Raw genomic sequence first — 19,490 nt, 5'->3', positions numbered from 1 at the left:
GCTACCACTCGAATTCGCCCTGAGCTTTGTGAAATAGGTATCTGCTTGTGTATCAGTGACAGCGTTAGCACAGGATTCGAGTCATACTCACTCATTGCCATCGACTCTAAGCACAACATCCTTGAGTGTACACTTCCACTTATTCTTGACGCGCTGAACCTTATCGTAGGTCGACAGCATGACGTTCCGTCGGCCAATCGGAGCCTCTTCTTCGTCCTCGTCTAGACCATCAAGCTCATCAGGATCGTCCAGATCGGAGTTGATAGCATCAACATCTTCTTCCTCGTCGTCATCGTTGCTGGCATCCGCTTGAGCACGAGTCACTGACGATGAAGGTCTGGCCGACTGATCCATTGCCCGACGTGCCCCGGAAGGAAGCTGGTCATGATCACTCAGAGGTACCAGCAACCCGCCCCCCTCGAGCTGTTGTTGCATGATCATGACTTGATCTCGGATTGGAGTCTTTTCTGCTCGACTCCGAGCATACAGCGCCTTGCGCCGCGCATACTCGGTCTGCCAAGTGTCGAGGTCGTCCCCAGCGCCATCAGTCTGATCAGGCTTGATGTACGTGCCGTCTTCGGTCTTAATGTATGAGCCAGCGTGCTGAGGCATTGACTGGTTAGGCAAAGTACCATTGAGTCTGGCGACTTGTTGACTGGCTTGTTCACCAAAGCGACCTTGGAGCAGCTGTGCAGCACGTTGCTGTGCCTCCATTGGCCGTCCCTGAGGAATCGGCATTTGTTGGAACTGCTGGGTTGGTGGGCTGCTCTGTTGTGGGGGATAGGTTGGGTGCTCCGACTTGAAGTGCTCTGATTTGATCGGAGGTAGAGTGTTGAGAGAGTGTTGTGTTTGAGCCTGGGGTCTCGAAACGTTGCCGTTACTTGAAGCCGCTGGCGGAGGTGATGACTGCCGCTTGATGTTGGGCTTCTCCTCCTTGACCGATGGAGGATCCCATGGCAGAGCCACAGTACCCAATGCCGAAAGCTTGGTCTGCCATTCCTATAAGATTCGAGTCAGCAACGTGTTTCCACGCTTAGGATTTGCATCGCATGGTCACCAAATAGATCAGTCGACCACATCGAACAGTTGCGCGCGCTGTGGCTGTAAGCAATTCAAGGCGTGGGGTTGGTCGCTCCGGGCTGACTGTGGCTTGGGCGTGGGGCCAATTCTAGGCAGCCAGTTTTGGTATAAGAGCATGACTCAAGCCCGCACATGCCCTTCATCCTAAGAACTCCCGATCCCCGCTCCGGCCAGCAATTGCCTGTGCGCTCCCCTCCGACAACGCCAACTTCTGCTGCCTTATCGCTGCCGACCACGACGATGAACTTGGGTTCCATATGATATATTTTGATATTTTTTCAGGTTCTTTTCGACCAGCCGCTTATGGAGTTGGTCGTCGGCCGTCGTGTCGACCTCCGCGAGGGACGAGATTCGGTCCAGATGTGCAAGTAATGCGCAGGTGGCGGGCACTTACTGATCTCAACACTTCGAGAGCTGCTGCATCGACACCTCCCTCCTCGAAATCGATGCGCGATAGTTCTATGGTGTCTTTGATGATCTTTACGTACACCTCGCCCTACGATAGTCTGGTCAGTATGCCTGTGGACAGAACAGCTGTCGGCTGCTGTCGTGCAATTCAAGATAAGTTGAGAGAAAGAGCGGCTTCTTACAACTGTGGCCTTGGCCATTGTGACCCGCGACCTGATGGACGCTTCGTAGATCCGTCGCAACGACTGCAGCTGGGTGCACGCGCGCAGGTGTGAGGTCTCGTTGACGGCAGTATGAACTGCTGATCGCCGTTGTTCCCTCTCAATTTCGCTCAGTACGACCTGGAATTGAGGGATTCGAATCGACGGGTAAGACTCCCAGTATCTTCTCAGGCCTCTTCGCCGTCACAAGTTTCAGCGCGACCAATGAATTGGGCGTAATCGACGATTGTCTCGTTCATCAGTGTGGTGTTGGTTGCTGAGATCTGAGGAGGGACCTGACAAATGAACCCCAGGCGGGATGCCTAGGCTACGCTAGCCTATTCTGGGACTAGCCGCCTCAGCCTGGAGGACTACAGTGACGTTCCTGTGCCTTAACGCGCCGTGTTGCTTCACATCTATAAACATGTTGTGCTCTCCAGTGCTCACATTGGCTTCACTAATGCTACATTCATTCTGTTGTCCTGCAGAGAGCTTTGTGTACTTTACATTCCTTCCATCAGGTGAAAGACTCGCACTGCTGGCAGATTGAAAGGGCGCTTGTCGACATCTTCTCAATGGCCGGCAAGAAGGCTTTGATCGTTGTTGATATGCAGAATGATTTCTGCCCACCTGTGAGTCTGAGACATGTACCCACGAAGCTCCTGCTGAATCTGTGCAGCACGGCTCACTTGCAGTCTCGGGTGGAAGGGACCTCGTGTCTCTTGTCAACGAATTGCTCAATTCAAGCTATTTCGACACCAAGGTGACGACTCAAGACTGGCATCCCGCTAACCATGTCTCCTTCGCCAGTAATCACCCACCTCCCAACAACAAGCCCTTTGAATCATTCATTGACGTGCGTAACCTTGTTGGCAACAAGCCTGAGGAGACAATGAAGCAGAACCTGTGGCCAGTCCATTGTCAAGCTGACAGTGACGGAGCGAGGCTGGTCGATGGCCTCGAGGTCGATAAAGTCGACATCTCCATAAGAAAGGGTATGGATCACCGGGTTGAGATGTACTCGGCGTTCGCGGATTCGTTCGGTAACCTGGCGGCTGGCGAAGGAGGTGTGACCGAGGATTTAGCCCACAGCCTGAAGAGTCGAGGCGTAACAGATGTCTTTGTGGTTGGCCTAGCCGGAGATTATTGTGTGAAGTACACAGCAATCGACGCGGTAAAGGCAGGATTTGCGGCTACCCTCCTCGAAGATGTCCAGCGCTGTGTGAATCCTTCGACCTGGGAAGACGTGAAGAAGGAGCTCCAAACTGCAAAGGTTCAACTGGGCAGCATGGCCGACCTTCCAATTTGAGATCGCAAGTCTTCACTCGGAGTCCACGGACGCGCCTGCCTGCGCTATGTGAGCGACGGCAGGAGCTCCCTGCCCATGCCTGCAGGCTGGGAGCTTCTACCAGAAGACTCGACACCACTTACCGTTCTATGACAATGCAAGCACACGCTATAGCTGCAGCGATCAGTCATCCGGGGTCCCCAAAAAGAAGTACGGGTCCTTAGCAAATGTACGGGCGATCACCGCGATTTACCAGCTGTCCAGGACGTCCCACACGTATGGAAGCAAGCACTTCAATTGCACCCAAAGGGCAGCCACAACCATTCGAATCATGCCCTTCATCGCAGCAGGTCATTGTAAAAGACCAGGCAGCACATTGCCACAGGCAATCACTTGGAAAGTCTCGGCATCAACGTCTGTCACTGTGTGCAAGGTCACTGGGGTGATCAACGCCAGGCATTGCATAGACTGCCCACAAAAGATTTCAAGAACCTGCTGTTTTGAACTTTCTCTTCTGAGAATGTTTGTGCATCTTCCTCTACTGCATATCCTCCTGCTCAACCTCAATCACACCGCATAGTGTATTCAGCTGGCCGCAAGTATGCAGTCGACCAGCGGCGGAGGCCGCCTCATCCTGGCTACCCAAAAGATGGTGGAGGGTAAGTTTTCGGGCTTCACGACGACCCTCAGAAGCTGACTCTTCGACAGATGCTGCAAGAAACAATATCATCGAACCGCTCATACGCAACACGTTCCTCCAAGGTCCTGCTGGATCGATTGCATTGCCAGTCGATCGCAGTCTCGATCCTGGTGGTCGTCACTTTGATCCTGATAGAGGTTCCATCCTCGAACAGTTCGACAAGGAGATCTTGCGCATAATACTAGGGCACGTCGACGCGGTGTGGCTTTTCCAGCTCGAGAAAGCAATCCCAAAGATGTGTCGTTACCTGACCGGCGCCGAGTCAAACCTGGATTGGTACAACGCTATCCCTGCGCCACTGCTCCTCGAACCTGGGGCTACCAGTCAGAATCGCAAAATAGTCTCCAAGTCCGCCGCTTTACTGCATCTATGGGTGAGCAGACACTGCCCGATGGTCACTTGGTCAACATTGGTGCCACGGAGATGCGACAAATGATCATGTCTCGAGAGACTTCCTCGCTCATCATGTTGGGTGGCTACGACCGAGCTCCTAACAAATACATGCTTCCGAGACTGGACAACATCAGCATGCTCGCCGAAGAGAACAACAAAATCATGACGCGCTACGTAGCTCATCCGCGTGGCGATGATCTGCAATACCCTCTCATCAGACTCGACAAAGCCACGTTCCGCACACGGGTCTTGGCCGTAGGAGGTCCCTACGATGAAAATCTATCATATCGTCGCGAGTTGCTCGGAAACATGCTGTCCAGTGGTCGGTGCTGTCTCTGTCTCGAAGCCATGGGTCCCAACTTTGGTGGGGAGGCCTTCAAGCTTCAATTTTGCACCAAGTGCTGGGATTCCCTCACCGTGCATATGAGCGTCTACGAAAAGCACCATGTGACCGGTGACGACATCCTCACAACTGTTCAGGACGCCTTACCGGTCAATAAGCTTCTTCCAAATGGTCAAATCTGGCTGCCGTATGCTGACGAGATCTGTCGAGCCACGTATCAGATCGACTTTGGAACGGCACTCGCGAAGCAGCCTACCTCCACCACATTGCCCGATACAAGAACAAGGAAGACCGTCTATCGACTGCACAGAGAAAGTTACGAATCAAGATCTTGGAGGCCGCCCGAAACATCTGGACAAATCCAGCACATCCAGGTCGAGAACTCGTGGCGGGACCCAGCAAGGCTCAAATTGAGTATATGAACCAATCGTTCCTGCCAGCCAGCAAGCTTGGCGAAGTACTATTCTGTCCACTGGCGCTTGCCCATAGTCGGAATGAGCTCACAACGAGAGACACGTTGACAGCCTCACTCTTACCTCCAGACGGCCCTTCCGAAAACGTGTTTTGACGATCCAACGAGACACACGTTGCCCTCACTCTTGCTTCTCCAACACGGCAGTGGTCGATGGGAGACACGTTCGCACTGAGTCCAGTCCGCAACGACTTGGTCGTTGAGCCCGGGCGACCCTTGGTGGAGGATTGACATTATGCTGTTACGATACGACACGCCAACAATCTTACTGTGGGACTGTGGCATGGCCAAAGAGTCGCTATGTCATCCAGTCTTGTCAGAGTTTAGAATGCTCCTCATAAAGTACGGTCTTCATTACCTTGGCAATTTGTTAGTTCAGTCACCACACGTCGTACACAAGCAGTCTTACATCAAGTATTTTGAGATACTCTCCAGCCACAGCCCATCGGCTGCTCATATCTCTCAAGATCTCTCTCAAGATATTGTAGGCGCTGAAATCCTGCTCCAAACCCAACTCATATGCTTGCCACTGGAATATCGAGGTTGCGGAATAGATACAATCAGCGATCAGAGGACTTACTGCCCCTGGCTTCTTCTCGAGGAGTTCGCGAATGAGTTTGCTGAGCTCCAACACCTTCACCGCTACGTCTCGCATACCCGGGATCGCAATGTTCTGCATCTCAGTCTCCTCGACGCTGGAATTGCCCCTGTTCGTTTGTGTGCATGACTGTGACTCTATCAGCATATCGAACAATGTGTGACCGCGTCGAGGGGCACCCACAAAAGGATCACAAACGTGTATGAGGGTTGAAAAACACAGAGCCATTGCCGTTGTATAACGTTCTGGGTCTTGAACTGTTTCGAGCGGCAGCACGTTCGAGAGAGCTGTCGTCACACGATGGATCTGGATCGCCTCCGAAAACCGTAGCGAAGGCTCAGAGTAGTGATCATGCAGGTTCCTGAGGGCACGACCCATCAGGTGTGTCGCTTGGCAGGCCCGAGCAAAAGCCCCTGCCTTCACGGATGTCGTTGAGGACACATACAAAGGCTCGCTGCCTGTCATTTCTCCGTTGTCCCAGCAATGATCATCCGCCGGGAGTACAGTGTGCGGCGGAGGATCTTCGGTGACTATTCGTGCACCTTCGCTCCCGAGGCAGGCATAACGGTCGAAAAGTAAGGCGGCCCACCAACAGCGTCTGATTTCTTCTAACTCAGCCCAAGCACCGCTTCTCCGTAACAGTTGAGGGGCATTCTGCCGGTCGTGTATCTGCCAATCTTGTCAGCCTTGTCTCGTGGATAGAATGTATGATTCGAGGCAAGATTGTGACGAGACAGCACTTCTTTCTTTGTCAGCTCGAGACGTATCCTCGGGCATCGTCCAAAGTGACGCTGATCCCCGGGCACAGGTATGGCCACGGAACCCGAACTTACACCCATTAAAGTACCAAGCCTAGCGCAGTGCGCACTAGACAGATAAGCCGCAGGTTGTATGGCATGACCTATCTCGTACGCAGTGATGAGGAGCATTGATTGCATTAAAGGCAAAGTGATCAGACCATTGAATTCGACTGTACTAGCATAGCGTTTGGACAGCCAATAGAGCGGCGACTGAGCATCTTCAGGCGATTCGTGGTCGCCTCGCGTGATGAGCTTCATGCAAAGAAGTAGGAGAGCTAGATCAGCGGTAAGATCGAGGTTGGGTTGCTCTAGCATGATACTCAGCCGCTTTTTCGAGACAATAGGCAGCCAGAGATGGATGTTCTCGAAGTAGCGTTCAACAACGTCTCGCATGTCGATTATGGATCCGAGTGTGTTGTGAATCTTTTGTGGTATCTCGACGGCTGGCTTGGTCATGTCCATCCGGCTTTCCTATCGACGCGGATCAGCACCTTTACACGCCATAGCCTGTCTCTGGCCATATTCTATAGCCCCTCCTGACCAATGTGCAACGCCATGACTTACTCGAAATACCTCTGAGTCCAGCAGAAGCATAGTAGGAAAGCCCGAGGCGATAGGCGGCGGAGGATTGACATTATGCTGATATGACACACCAGCAATCGTGCTCGTCCTTCCCCATGGCGTGTTCTTGGCCTCCAATCTACTCTCTAGCTCTGCGACCTTTTGCCTTAGTAGCGCAAAGTCATCCGCGTTTGGTGTAGGCGTGCTGTCTGAATAGTCACAAGGCCTGCTCATCCGCAGACATAATGCACAGGATGGCAATTGCTTATCGCATTTCCGTTTCTGTCGCCGGCATGCTATGCATGCTTGTGAGGCGCGAAGACCAGACAAATCCTCCTGCGCTCGAGCTGAAACGGAAGTCTGGGTCGAAGTAGGTGGGATGCCATATACGCCTGGGGCATCCAGCATTTCCAGAGTCCTTGTATTCTCCATGCTGGTGCCGTAAAATGAGTTGGATAGTAGCTTGGGTCTCTGGCAAGTCCGTCCTTTTCACAGCGGCCTTCCTACCGGCGGATAAGCACAAGTAAGAAGGCGGCAGCGGCCCGCCCTTGTGAGATCAAGAGAAGGCAGAGGCAAGAAATCAGTGTGAGAACTCACACGGCTTACGTAACTCTCTTGCAGGATCACTTGGCTGACGATGTTTCAACGATGCAAAGCCAGGTACTTTAGCACATCTATCTATACAATCTCACTGCGTGTACTTCTTCTGTAGCGCCTTCGCGATCGTCGTCAGCTGAATGTTGCTTGTTCCTTCGTAGATTGCGCCAATTTTGCTATCCCGGAACATCTTCTCAGCAATACCGTCTCGCACAAAACCCATACCTCCCATCCATTCCACGGCCAATCCACTGACTCGTCCAGCAACCTGACTGGCATAGAGCTTGGCCATGGCAGCGTCGGTGACGAAGTCCTCACCCGCTTCCTTCTTGCGGGCAGCATTGTAGACCAATGCTCGCGCAGCGGCTATCTCGGTGTATGCCTGAGCAAGCTGGTGCTGCATACCCTGGAATTCGCCGATCAGTTGGCCAAACTGCTTCCGGTCGTTCCAGACATATTTCGCGGCGTTCTCCCAGGCACCAAGGGCAAGACCGGTCATCTGAGCTGCGATACCGATGCGACCTTCATTAAGGAGACCGATGGCGTATTTGTAGCCTTCGCCTTCTTTCCCGAGCAGGTTGCCAGCCGGGATCTCGACATCGTCGAAAGTTACAACGCATGTACTCGAGGCTCTGATGCCTAGTTTCTTCTCCTTCTTCGCGATGCCGAAGCCTTTCATGCTCTTGTCAACCACGAAGGCAGTGATGCCCTTGTAGCCCTTCTCCGGGTTGAGATTTGCGAACACGATGAAGAACTCTGCTTCCATCGAGTTGGTGATCCACATCTTGGAGCCGTTGATCTTGTAGCCATCTGCAGTCTTCTCAGCCTTTGTCTTGAGCGCGAAAGCGTCTGAGCCCGAAGCAGGTTCTGATAGACAGAAAGAGCCCACGGTGTTGGTGGCCAGCTTCGGCAACCACTTCTTCTTCGATTCCTCGGTTCCATACTTTAGTATAGCTGTGACTACGAGAGTGTTGTGTACGTCGCAAAGCACCGAGACCGAGGGGTCGACTCTTGCAAGCTCCTCGATTCCTACGATCGCTGATGTGAAGTTCATTCCTGAGCCGCCGTACTCTTCCGGGATCTCGAAGCCCATCAGGCCTTGCTCAAAGAGCTGCTCGACTATAGCAGGGTCCATCTTCTCTGCTTCATCCATTTCTCGGACCTTAGGTGCAATCTGTTCGTTGGCAAATCTCGATACAGACTCAGCCAGCATGATTTCTGTTTCCGAGAAATGCGTTATGGGAGTCGGGCTGAGGGAGGCATAGTCGACCTCTGCGACGTCGGAATACTGCTCTGCTGCTGACGCATACCTTCTTTGTGCTGTCGTAGCTATTGAGCGCGCTGCGGGCGCTCTCGAGGTGGCAAAGACTACGCGTGTGAGAGTACGAGGGGCAGCACACGCGGTGCACAGGGATGCGGCGCGAGACCGTAGGGTTCGTGAAATAGATGCCATGGCGGATCTTGTGCAGGATAGAAGTCTGGAGAGGTCGAATCCAGTCGATATATATCAATGACTACAGCCCAGAATTTGCCTTCCGTTCGCACGATAACTCTCTCGATGACAAGAAGTCGATCGTCCAGCTGCGCGAAGGAAGATCTTGGAGTAACCTCGGTCCTCGTTCCTGCCCCGGTTCTTGCCGCGGATTGCCGCTCCTTCGCCTCGCAAATTCCAGACCGACCTGGCACGTGTTGACAGATCACATTCTACAACACAGTAATGTGGAAGGGAGACTCGTGAGCACTGCGATGCGACCAAGATCCATGAGCTCTCTGGAAGTAATGAGATGTAAATCAACTTTTGCTGCCAAATCGTGCAAGGAGACGGATGAGCTAGACAACTATCTGCCCTTGATGTATGTTCTTGCCGCAAGGACACTTCCGGAGCTACAACAGCATAAACGCATCCACACCAACCCCAGCGCGAGCTCGTTACTCCTGCGTATACGTTGTAGGCGCTCTTCGCAGCGGACGGCCTTCTAAACCAGATTCGAATCCGGACATCGTCGTAAAGTAAGCAGAATCGCACAACATATCGAGCTTTCGCCAACCTATGCCCGCGATGACCTCGTACCATTGCAATTTCCGTGCAGGACTGCTCGCGTGGCATGTCGTCAACGACTGGCACGAGCGCCAGCACAGTCCATGATCCGCCCGGTGGCCAGGTTCATTTATGTCATGACTTCGTGTCACCAGTGTCTGGTCACCAATACCTGGTCACCAATACCTGGTCGCCAATATCTGGTCACCAATACCTGGTCACCAATACCTGGTCACCAATACCTGGTCACCAAAACCTGGTCACCAATACCTGGTCACCAATACCTGATCACCAAAACCTGGTCACTGTCTCTTGTGTCTCTGTCCTATATGCCTTCAGGGATTTCGTGGCCTTTGCGCGTCTCATGCAGGCTAGCCTGAGAGACTTCCGTTGTCCACCACGGAGACAAGAAGCCTGGAAAGGACTCTGACTTGGCTCAGAACGGTCTCGAAATCGATCACGGTGTAGCAGTTTCTCTTCCGTTGCGCATGCTCTCTCCGACCACAGAATGTGGCAATGACAAATGCCTGCACATGCAAGTGGCATGTCTGTCGGGCAGTGACTTGGTGCTCCTGACTTCGATACTGGAAGTTGTTGCGGCGGACGACTGGAGTCGCTGCCCGGAGTTGGCGTTCAGAGCGCCGTCCAGCTTAGGTTTGTCCGAAACGTAGCTTTGGCCCGATGAACGACTCAGGTGAACTTGTTCCGAATCGTGATCTCGTATTTCGGACTTCTGACACCTCAGCCAGGTTATCAAGCCTCTAGGTTGATGCCTCTCCCGAATCGCGCGTAAAGCTCGGCCTTCAGCTTGTCCATTTCTTCCTTCACAACTCCCACCTCATCCTCGAGCTTCTCTATCTCCGAGTCGGCATCTGAGGTTGCTTCTTGAAGCATAGTCTGTGCCTCTGATAGTGGGACTGAGTAGAAGGTAGAGCCAACCTTGTATCTGCTCATAAGTTAGATTGCCGCTCGTTTGACGTTCGGGCGATCAGCGCACCTGACTGGCTCTTCCTCGTCCAACACCAGTTCCAACTCCTGAGTGACTTCTTCGAGATCTTCTTTATCTTTCTGTATGGACTACGTAAGCTGATGAACTTTGCAGGGAGATCTTATGCCATTTTGGACTTATAAAGCCTGTCAGGTGTTCCCAAGGGAAGCAATTGGGAGGTGACATACCTTCTTCACGGCCAACTGCTCGTCAAGATTTCTTATCCGGTTATGTAGGGATGAGAAGCGGTTGATTTTGTCTTGATCCTCGCGTGTCACTTCTGCGTCAGTGGATGACGCTTCATCCTCCTTTGACAGCTATTTCAGCGCAGTCAGTCAAGAGTCGAACATTTCGGATTGTTGAAGAATACAGCCCTCGGAACAGGGCTCCGAAGTTTCCGGGCGACGACATTGATCTGGGCAAACAAGCATGGGCATGCATAGCTCGCCTTATAGGGTCGTGGGACGGAATAGTCAAGGAAAGAGCTTACCACACGACGGGACAGAAGCGAGCTCATGTTGGCTAGCTGCACGCTTGGGATCGCTCCTTACCCTCCTCGAAAGAGAGGACCTGACTATCCCAGTGCGTGGAACAGGCTGGCAAGAGCGAATGTGGGGGATGCGGCTATTCTTGATGAGATGTACTCTGGAGTCTTCGTTCGAATGTAAGCCTAGCTAGTGGTCTGAAGTGTCGGACAGCACTTCATATTGTGAAAGGCCATCGTGAAGGCGACGAGGCAACCATTTTTTCAAGGTTGTCTTTACGGGCGACCGCAGCCTTCTGCCGCAGTCGTCACGCAAGCATCGGATCACCTCTCAACCACCCATCTACCCATCTTGTAACATACCAATCATTCTTTCCAGCGTTTCCTTTCCATATTTTCGACTGCGCCATTTGACTCCGCACCATGAGGACTGTAACAACATTAACTTCGATACCCTTCCTCTTTGCATCATTGACGTCCGCGTCTCTGGGCAACGTGAACTGCGGGCACATCAGGATCGACAAGAGGACGTACGACCTGAGCAAACTTGATGCGCCACACACCGTGTGGGTGCTAGACAAGGACAGTCCTCCTGCAATATACAACACAACATGGAGCGTGAACATTTGCTCGGCCTTGAAAGTGGACAGCGACCACAAGGACGAGCAGTGTAAACCGGGCACCAACAGTAAGAGCACACTTTTCCAGGGCGGCCTTCATGCGAAGCTCGCCGTACTTCACGGCACAAAGCATACTGACAAGTACATGTACAGTCTGCGGCGTCAAGCGATCGTGGAACCCGAATGACGATGCGGAGAAGAAGCACGTCGAGATCGAGAACGTGATCTCACTAGCCGGTCAGTGGGCGGATTCGACACATTCTTGGGATCACGAGTGGTCTACACTAGAGACCACCGACGATCATCCTGGTGGACTTGAGTTTAAGGTGAATGGTGGCACATACGCTAAGCGAAAGCAACGAGCCTTTATCGATTTCCAGTGCGCGCGGCCACTCGACGACAAGGGAAAATCAGGGCAAAAGCGCGATGAAAACGACGAATCTGACCAAAGCCCGCCCGAGCACAGTGAGGGAGACCTACAATTTGTCAGTTACGAGAGGGAAATGGACAAGAAGACGGAGTACGACACATTGAGACTGCGTTGGAAGACACCATCTGCCTGTGCGGACTATGCGGATTCTCACGGCAGTGGCAGCAGCGGCTGGGGCTTTTTCACCTGGCTGGTCTTGATGTAAGTGCCCGGGCGCCCTCTGTCTGATCGTTGGCTGACATCGTTCGTCTAGTTTGTTTTTGGGCACCGCCGCGTATCTCATCTTTGGCAGCTGGCTAAACTACAACAGGTACGGCGCAAGAGGCTGGGATCTGTTACCACATGGCGACACCATTCGTGATGTTCCTTTCCTGGTCAAGGACTGGGGCAAGAAAGTCATAGACACTGTGTCAGGTCCTGGAACCAGAGGCGGATATAGTGCTGTATAGTAGTGGCATGCGTTGCTTGTCTAACGTGGTCAATTGCATTCGTTGAGAGTTCTCAGCTGCGCCATCTCTCTTGCGAGTCCTGGCCCTTGCCATTGAAGTAGATCAGATGCCGTAGGGACTGTAGGGACTGTACGACACTTCGCCCATTGCCCGAAAAATTCTTGGCATCAGCAAAAAGGCCCGGCCTGCGGAAAGCCGTGGACATATCTAACGCAGCTCGTATCACAGCTGAACACGTTATAAGGGATGTATTGCCGCAGCTGTCGCATGCTGGGCAGGTTCTCCCGACGACACATAAAATGCAATAACGCATACAATGCTCGAAGACATTGTCCTGCAGCAAAGACAGCTATCTGGTGAAGGACTCAGCCCACGACACAGCTCCCGAGGTCCTCTTTTACAATGCACGTACAGGTCACCAGCAGAAGCTCTGAGCCGCCGACGAACAGCCTCGCGGCACCGAATGACGACGCTCCTCGGCTCATTCACAATGAACAGCTTTTTTGTGGCGGAAAGCAAGCTTCTGGGAGCACCTCGAGATCGTGGATGTCAGCTACCCAGAAGGACCTGATCTATGCCACATGCTAGCTGTGATCCACTCAAGGCAATCGCGAACCAATTGCGATTATTGACTTGCACAAAGCTTACCATCCGATATCGACTTACACCCAAATCGATCGAGCAAGACCTCTTTCGTCGCCGTGAGCTACAAGCTTCTGTCTGGAGAGCCGATGAGAGGGGTACTTCGTCCTCCGAAACCTTGTGGAGTGCCAAACCTATTACTAAGGTAGGGTACAAATGTGTGAATACCTGGGGTTACTGACTAGATCACTGGACAGCAGGATCAGGTCGGATGGCCACGGGTGACAGCATGCCTTCCCATAACAGGAACGGCCGCAACGATGCAATGGTGCTTTGGAATCCTACCCCGCACAACCGGTATCTCACACTTTCGATGTTCTAAGATGCTCGCAAGGCAGCTTTATCCTGGTTGAATGCTGCGAAGCGTGGGAGGATGCTTGACATACCCAAAACGAGTGCTTATCTGCGATTCAAGCATAGATAAGGCCTGAAGTTTCTGGGTTAAGCTTCTAACCAACGGCCGCTAATGCCAGTAGGTTACATCAATATACATCATGGCGACGCAGGCACAGGACCTCTCCGCGAACAGTACGACAGGTTTGCCACGCGGGATAGACGAGCTGGCCGAGCTCCGAAAGTACAATGCTATCCGAGTACAAGAGCTCGAGCTCCCGCTCGGCCCACCGTTGTGGGACTCGTGCCAAACCTCGCCTTGACAGACATAAACCGCCATGAAGATGTTTAGCCGTTGCGTTGCAGGCATTGCATTGCTTGTCTGCCTCCTACTTACCGTCGTCGACGCGGGCCGTCAGAGTGATGTGTCTCGACGCAGAGGCTTCACTAAGCAGTTTGTCGAGCGAGCTGTTCCGGAACGCAGGACGACCAATTCGAGCGAAGCTCGGTTCTACAATAATGACACTGCTCGCAAGTCCTTCCGCCTGTGAGATCGCCATTCACTGACCGATGATAGCCTACTTTGTGGAAAGCATGCCTGACGTTCCAGATGAGCTCTTGACTGAGATGTATGCCGGGTTGATACCTATTGACATGAGCAATGCATCTCGAGCTCTCTATTTCGTCTTCCAGCCTACCATCGGCGAACCTGTGGACGAGGTGGGCTCTGGCCTTGATATTCATTGAAGCTCTGACTGACGGTGACTAGGTCACGATCTGGTTGAACGGTGGGCCAGGTAAGTAATTGCCCCAGGAATGGTGTGGCGGACTTCTGATATGTTCTAGGTTGTTCATCGCTAGAAGGGTTTCTCCAGGAGACTGGCTACATACAATGGACCTGGGGACAATACTCGCCCGTTGCCAACCCGTACTCTTTCGTTAATCTTACGAACGTGCTATGGGTCGAACAGCCTGTGGGAACGGGCTTCTCAAAAGGCGATGTGACTGCGACCAGCGAAGAGGACATTGCTGCAGACTTTGTCGACTTCTTCCAAAACTTCCAGAGTGAGTGACTCTATGCCTGTATCTCTGGCCGGCCAAGAAGGGCTCCGGCTACAAATCCACCCCTGTCCTAGAGCATATCCTTTCCCAAAACATGGCTAAGAACGTTTGTAGCACTATTCGGTATCAAGAACTTCAAGATATACGTTACAGGAGAGTCCTACGCCGGCCGATATGTGCCATACATTGCGAATGCCATGTTAGACAAACAGAACGAGACGTACTTCAACGTCAGTGGCATTCTTGTATACGACCCCTGTATTGGAAGCTACACGTACACCAACAACGCTTTCATCAACAAATTCGTCCACGACAACAACAATGTGCTCGGTTTCAACGACTCGTTCATTTCCACGCTAGATGAGAAGCACGAGTCTTGTGGATATGCGGAGTTCATTGAGGACTACCTCGTTTTCCCTCCGAATGGCACTCAGCCCGAGAAGTATTTCAACACTACTGCAGACCCAGATTGTGATACATGGGTGAGCATGCCGCGAGCATCAAGCATGTCGCTCTACTGACCACTGTTACAGGACCTCGTTTACTATACCGCCTTTGCGACGAACCCAGTACGTGTTTCTGGGCACCTGCTTCGCAAAGCATCAGTCTCCTGGCACAGCTCCTTCTCCAACGCACGTTCATTCTAACAGATGCGATAGTGTTTCAACGTATACGAGATCGGACTTCAGTGCCCGCTGCTGAGCGATCCCTTGGGCTATCCAACTGACTTGCAATATTCCTATCCTGGACTTCCAGTCTAGTAAGTGGCTCTTTCCCTGAGACCCTCAAGTTGGGGCTCGTTCATGCCCTTAGCCATGACCGGAACACATGTGCCGAAGGAAATTGATGCACAATCCCCCCACTCCCTATCCTGCTACGAGACTGACTAGAGCCGCAGCTTCAACCGTACGGATGTCAAGGAAGCCATGCATGCGCCCATGGATGTCGACTGGTCCGAATGCGCCGGTCCAGTCTTCCTTGGCGAAGGTAAGCATTCCACTCAGCTCGTCAAGCAAGCAGTATGGCTGACCCGAGTAGGCGGCCCCGAGGACGAAGGCGACCTATCACCCGATCCCATTCAACGTGTCCTCCCCCGAGTCATCGAAGCCACGAACCGAGTGCTAGTTGCCAATGGGGCTCTCGACATGGACATCCTCACAAACGGCACTCTTTCCTCGATTCAGAACATGACATGGAATGGTCAACTGGGCTTCTCGGCAGCGCCCAGCAAGTACATCAACATCACCCTTCCGGACCTCGTCTACGGCAGTCTTTTCCTGGACCAGTATGGGGCGTCTTACGATGAACCGCAAGGTATAATGGGCGTCCAGCACTACGAGAGGGGGCTGATGTTCGCTGAGACGTATCTGAGTGGCCATATGGAACCTCAGTTTCAGCCTCGCGTCACTTACAGGCATTTGCAGTGGGTGCTTGGTAGGATCGATGAGCTGTGAGCCCTGGGCTGGCTTTGACATTACTGAATGAGCTCGGCGCCAAATATGGCATGCGATAGATCGCTACATAATTCTGAAGATAATCCTAGTCGACAATCAATCAACTCGAGAGCTGCATGCACTCGATCCATGCTGATCCTGGGTATATGCAGGACGGCTATCTGCCCTCTACCGAGTCTGCCATTACGCATTGGTTCGTCCTTAAGCGTGCTCTCCTCCTGATTCAGCTCTCACCTCAATCTGAGATGCATCTGGCTCATGAAGTACAGATTGTCACTCGAGTCGATGAACGTAGTCACTGGCGGCTGAAGTGAGTTATTCACTCGAAATCAGCCCAGCAAGATGAGTATATATAGCAGCCAGCATGTTCTTCGCAACTTAGGCTTCTCACCTCGTCAATTCTTCCTCTCACGCCAGCCCTGGCCTAGTGGATTGCAAGTTCGTCCTCATATCTCAGTCCCAGGAGTCATTTCATTTCTCCCGGCACACCGCCGCCAGCCCATCTGACCACTCGGCCCATAGTCTCGTCCTGTCCACGATGGAGGACAAAGCTACCATGAATCTCAAGCAAGCATCCGCTGAATCCGTCTCATATGTCTCTTCGGCCGATGTATTCGCCTTCAAAGTCCGGCAGGCAACTCAGACAGCCTCCAACAGACCCTCGGAGAGCCCATGTCTGACTTCGATGCCGGCGGAAATCATCCTCAACATCACCTCACATTTGCATTTTCCTGACAGAAGAGCGCTGTTAAACACCTGTCGAACCCTCCGCCACAACAAACAAGCTTGGAAGGCTGCATACCTGAATCAGGAGTGCGAATGGGCCGCGGCGCTGAAGGAGGTAGTGGAGGGCCACGGCCCGCTGAGACGGTTCATCAGCCGGGAGGACCTCATCGAAGACCTTGCGGAAGACAACCTCAAAGCACTCGGCTATACGGACGCAGACGTCAGAGCTCTCGCCAGTGACCGTGCGTTCTGTTGTTTTGGGTGCAATCGCCTACTCAGCGCAGATAACTTTGCCACAAATGGACGATTCCGGGACATGAACAGACCGGTTCCTTACATGGACCTGGACGAAATCTTCAATGCGACTCACCCCAACTCTGGCAGTCGCAGATGCATGGACTGCCTTGGTCAGGAGGGTTTGCCAAATCCCGATGAGCCATGGCTTATTCACGTGGCTCACCAAGCCACTCTCATGCACAAAGGCTTGATGGATAGAGGATATTGCCGCCGATGTCGTCAGGTCTTCGAAGAGCCATATGGTGACATAGACCGACGTCGTCGCCGAGAGCTCACATGTGAGGAATGCTGGGATGCGGACCCAGAGCAAATGGCTTGGGCTGCACGAAGAGTCGACTGGGAGAATTGATGGCGCCGCTGAAGGGGTATCTTAGCTGGATGGAGCAACAAGACAATGAGTGCACGAGCGACGAGTGGGGGACAGACTTCGACCCCGAACCGCGCCATCTCGAACGTCAGTTGCTATCACTTGGACTTGAGGCGCTGCCCGAATGGACAAAAGGCATTGAGGTGGACACGCGAACCAGAGCAAGAGGACAGAGTGCACAATGAGTGGACGCTGAATGGCACAATGCTAAGCAGCTGAAAAACAGTATGTCCCCCAAAATCAAGCCAAATAACGCCGTCGCTATGCATCGCTAGTCTGTGCCGAACATGTACACGAAAAGAGAACTCGCTTCGCTATGCAGAATGCTGCAGATGAATCCACCTATCGGCCGAAGAAGCCCTTACTGGAAGCGGCAGGTTGGGATTGTGCTGAAGGCAATGACTTCCTGGCAGTTGCCATTGCGAGCGGAATCAAAGTTGATAAAGTTGCCGCAAGCCTGAGCGATACGGCGGTTGCCATTGTTGGCAATGCAGTTCAATGCACCGGAGCGCTCGCCGTTGCAACGAAGAGGGGACCAGTTGCTGGAGATGGAGGCTTCCTTGCTGACGATCATGATGTCACCGACAGGTGGGTTGTTGTTGCCGCTGGTCTTCACAGTGAAGATGTTTTCAGTCGAAGTGGATGTGACAAACCCCTCATCGGACAGGATGAACTGCTCGCCGTCGTCACGGAAGCCGGCGGGGCCGCCGATGTCCTTGATGAATTTGCCAATTCCGGAGTGGGGCGCGACGTTGCCTGTGGGGTTTCGAGAGCCTTTGCCTTGAGGAAGCTAATAATGCTGTTAGCGCAGGAACTGCTGCTCATGATCACTGCCAGATACTTACAAGCTCAGTTTGCCATCCTTGCAAAGGGGCAGCGCAGGTGTGGGGCTGGTAGTGGCAGTCGTTGTGGTGGTAGTCTTGATGGTGGTGGTGGTTGTAGTGGTTGAAGTCGTCTTGGGCTTCTTTGTCGTGGTTGTGGTTTGCTTCCAGTGGCTGCGGTGACTTGAGCGGCTTCGGCTGCGACTGTCACAGCAGCAGCATCAGCTTGAGCGACAGGAGCGGCGAAAACTCCGACGGTAGCGGCAGAAAGAACGAGGATGCTAGAGAGAAGCATTTTGATTGTTGGGTTGGTTGTGGGATTGGCTATTTTGGGAAGACTGGAAAGATTATTGTTTGAAAGTGTCAGGACTTGATTGCTCTGAGAGAGTGTTGCAAGGAAATGCTAAAAGCAGAAGGAAATGCTGAAAAGGAAATGCTTTGGAGATGTTGCTGTGTTGTTGTGGTTGTTTGTATGAAGATCTCCTCAACGATGAGAGGAATCGGGAGTTACATATCGTTCGAAGCATGTCCTCCTGTTCCTGGCACTTTGGTTAATGGTCTAAATGCAGGTACGAATTGAAGCCATGGTTCACTGCCTTTCCCTTTTCAGTTGTGCTGCAGCGAGTATGCTCTTAGTCGAGCGTACAAGATGAAGCCAAGGAGCACCGCCATCTGTTCAGCTTCACGTCGTTGATCGGGTGTAACGAGGTCCTACCAAGCAATCCACTTCTGTGAATCGTATTCGAGGAAGAGCCTACATTCTTGCTGCTGTCCGCGGAAGTGTTCGAGACGCGGTGATGCGCTATTCCGTTCCAGGGGAGACTCGGCTGCATGGAATGAGCATGCAGTGTCCAAGCATGGCCATAAACGGTAGCCAATGCAGAGATGTTGTGATCCAAAACAAGTATAGTGAGCTGAAGAGGGCTCCATGACAAAAGAACATATGGCCATATGGACACATTCTCCAGCTAGTCCTGATAGCCGAAGGATAGTAGGGCTGGCTGAAGTCGTCTGGGGTTGACAACGTGACCTGCTGGTCGGAGAGTAGAAAGCGCCAACGAGCTGAGTGCCAAGGACCTCCGTGCCAGCGGGCTTGGCCCTAATGCAGGCGTGAGCTATGCCCTTTCGGAAGGTACGCAACCGAGCAGTCCAGTAAGAGGTTCTCAGTGCTCGTGTTCGCTAACATTCAATGCCATTGAGTGTTATGATGGTTGGCTGTGTCCAATAACAAAGCGATGATCTTTCTCCGCGGCCGACTCTCTGGAAGCCCCCGGCTGCACCGTCTTCTTGGGTTTTCCAGAACATTTCTTGTTTCTCTCCACAATTCCACAGTGTTACG

General features: G+C 52.7%; 9 protein-coding genes across 9 annotated transcripts; 4 read left to right on the top strand and 5 right to left on the bottom strand.

Moving 5' to 3' along the window:
• Position 1: 1 nt before the first annotated feature.
• AB675_7842 (Transcription initiation factor IIA large subunit) lies at positions 2-1,688 on the bottom strand (the record flags this gene model as incomplete). The annotated part of the gene is made up of 4 exons (XM_018148241.1): positions 2-41; positions 92-999; positions 1,475-1,576; positions 1,671-1,688. The coding sequence occupies 4 exons, from the start codon at positions 1,686-1,688 to the stop codon at positions 2-4; spliced, it is 1,068 nt and encodes a 355-aa protein (XP_018001295.1).
• A 575-nt stretch (positions 1,689-2,263) lies between these two features.
• On the top strand, positions 2,264-2,997 carry AB675_7841 (Nicotinamidase; the record flags this gene model as incomplete). The annotated part of the gene is made up of 2 exons (XM_018148240.1): positions 2,264-2,320; positions 2,368-2,997. The coding sequence occupies 2 exons, from the start codon at positions 2,264-2,266 to the stop codon at positions 2,995-2,997; spliced, it is 687 nt and encodes a 228-aa protein (XP_018001255.1).
• Positions 2,998-3,577: 580 nt separating this feature from the next.
• Positions 3,578-4,834, top strand: AB675_7840 (uncharacterized protein; the record flags this gene model as incomplete). Its single annotated transcript, XM_018148239.1, has 3 exons — positions 3,578-3,635; positions 3,685-4,049; positions 4,100-4,834. 3 exons carry the CDS (start codon positions 3,578-3,580, stop codon positions 4,832-4,834), a joined length of 1,158 nt encoding a protein of 385 aa, XP_018001203.1.
• Positions 4,835-5,200: 366 nt separating this feature from the next.
• Positions 5,201-7,275, bottom strand: AB675_7839 (uncharacterized protein; the record flags this gene model as incomplete). Its single annotated transcript, XM_018148237.1, has 4 exons — positions 5,201-5,242; positions 5,294-5,611; positions 6,316-6,753; positions 6,847-7,275. 4 exons carry the CDS (start codon positions 7,273-7,275, stop codon positions 5,201-5,203), a joined length of 1,227 nt encoding a protein of 408 aa, XP_018001117.1.
• Positions 7,276-7,531: 256 nt separating this feature from the next.
• Positions 7,532-8,893, bottom strand: AB675_7838 (Short/branched chain specific acyl-CoA dehydrogenase, mitochondrial; the record flags this gene model as incomplete). Its single annotated transcript, XM_018148236.1, has 1 exon — positions 7,532-8,893. One exon carries the CDS (start codon positions 8,891-8,893, stop codon positions 7,532-7,534), a length of 1,362 nt encoding a protein of 453 aa, XP_018001169.1.
• A 1,338-nt stretch (positions 8,894-10,231) lies between these two features.
• On the bottom strand, positions 10,232-10,983 carry AB675_7837 (Prefoldin subunit 4; the record flags this gene model as incomplete). The annotated part of the gene is made up of 4 exons (XM_018148235.1): positions 10,232-10,424; positions 10,476-10,546; positions 10,655-10,783; positions 10,957-10,983. 4 exons carry the CDS (start codon positions 10,981-10,983, stop codon positions 10,232-10,234), a joined length of 420 nt encoding a protein of 139 aa, XP_018001171.1.
• Positions 10,984-11,373: 390 nt separating this feature from the next.
• AB675_7836 (Serine-type carboxypeptidase F) lies at positions 11,374-15,940 on the top strand (the record flags this gene model as incomplete). Its single annotated transcript, XM_018148234.1, has 11 exons — positions 11,374-11,638; positions 11,724-12,201; positions 12,254-12,414; positions 14,002-14,144; positions 14,194-14,221; positions 14,271-14,489; positions 14,601-14,968; positions 15,020-15,055; positions 15,146-15,246; positions 15,385-15,473; positions 15,525-15,940. 11 exons carry the CDS (start codon positions 11,374-11,376, stop codon positions 15,938-15,940), a joined length of 2,304 nt encoding a protein of 767 aa, XP_018001022.1.
• Positions 15,941-16,478: 538 nt separating this feature from the next.
• Positions 16,479-17,312, top strand: AB675_7835 (uncharacterized protein; the record flags this gene model as incomplete). Its single annotated transcript, XM_018148233.1, has 1 exon — positions 16,479-17,312. The coding sequence occupies one exon, from the start codon at positions 16,479-16,481 to the stop codon at positions 17,310-17,312; it is 834 nt and encodes a 277-aa protein (XP_018001079.1).
• Positions 17,313-17,691: 379 nt separating this feature from the next.
• AB675_7834 (uncharacterized protein) lies at positions 17,692-18,446 on the bottom strand (the record flags this gene model as incomplete). Its single annotated transcript, XM_018148232.1, has 3 exons — positions 17,692-18,120; positions 18,176-18,355; positions 18,408-18,446. 3 exons carry the CDS (start codon positions 18,444-18,446, stop codon positions 17,692-17,694), a joined length of 648 nt encoding a protein of 215 aa, XP_018001312.1.
• Between the last annotated feature and the right edge of the window lie 1,044 nt (positions 18,447-19,490).

The sequence above is a fragment of the Cyphellophora attinorum genome (genome assembly GCF_001299255.1).
Source record: "Cyphellophora attinorum strain CBS 131958 chromosome Unknown Contig10, whole genome shotgun sequence".
In the NCBI taxonomy this organism is placed as follows: Eukaryota; Fungi; Ascomycota; class Eurotiomycetes; order Chaetothyriales; family Cyphellophoraceae; genus Cyphellophora; species Cyphellophora attinorum.
The sequence above is the reverse complement of the archived record's forward strand: the minus strand, read 5'-3'. Positions and strand labels throughout refer to the sequence as shown.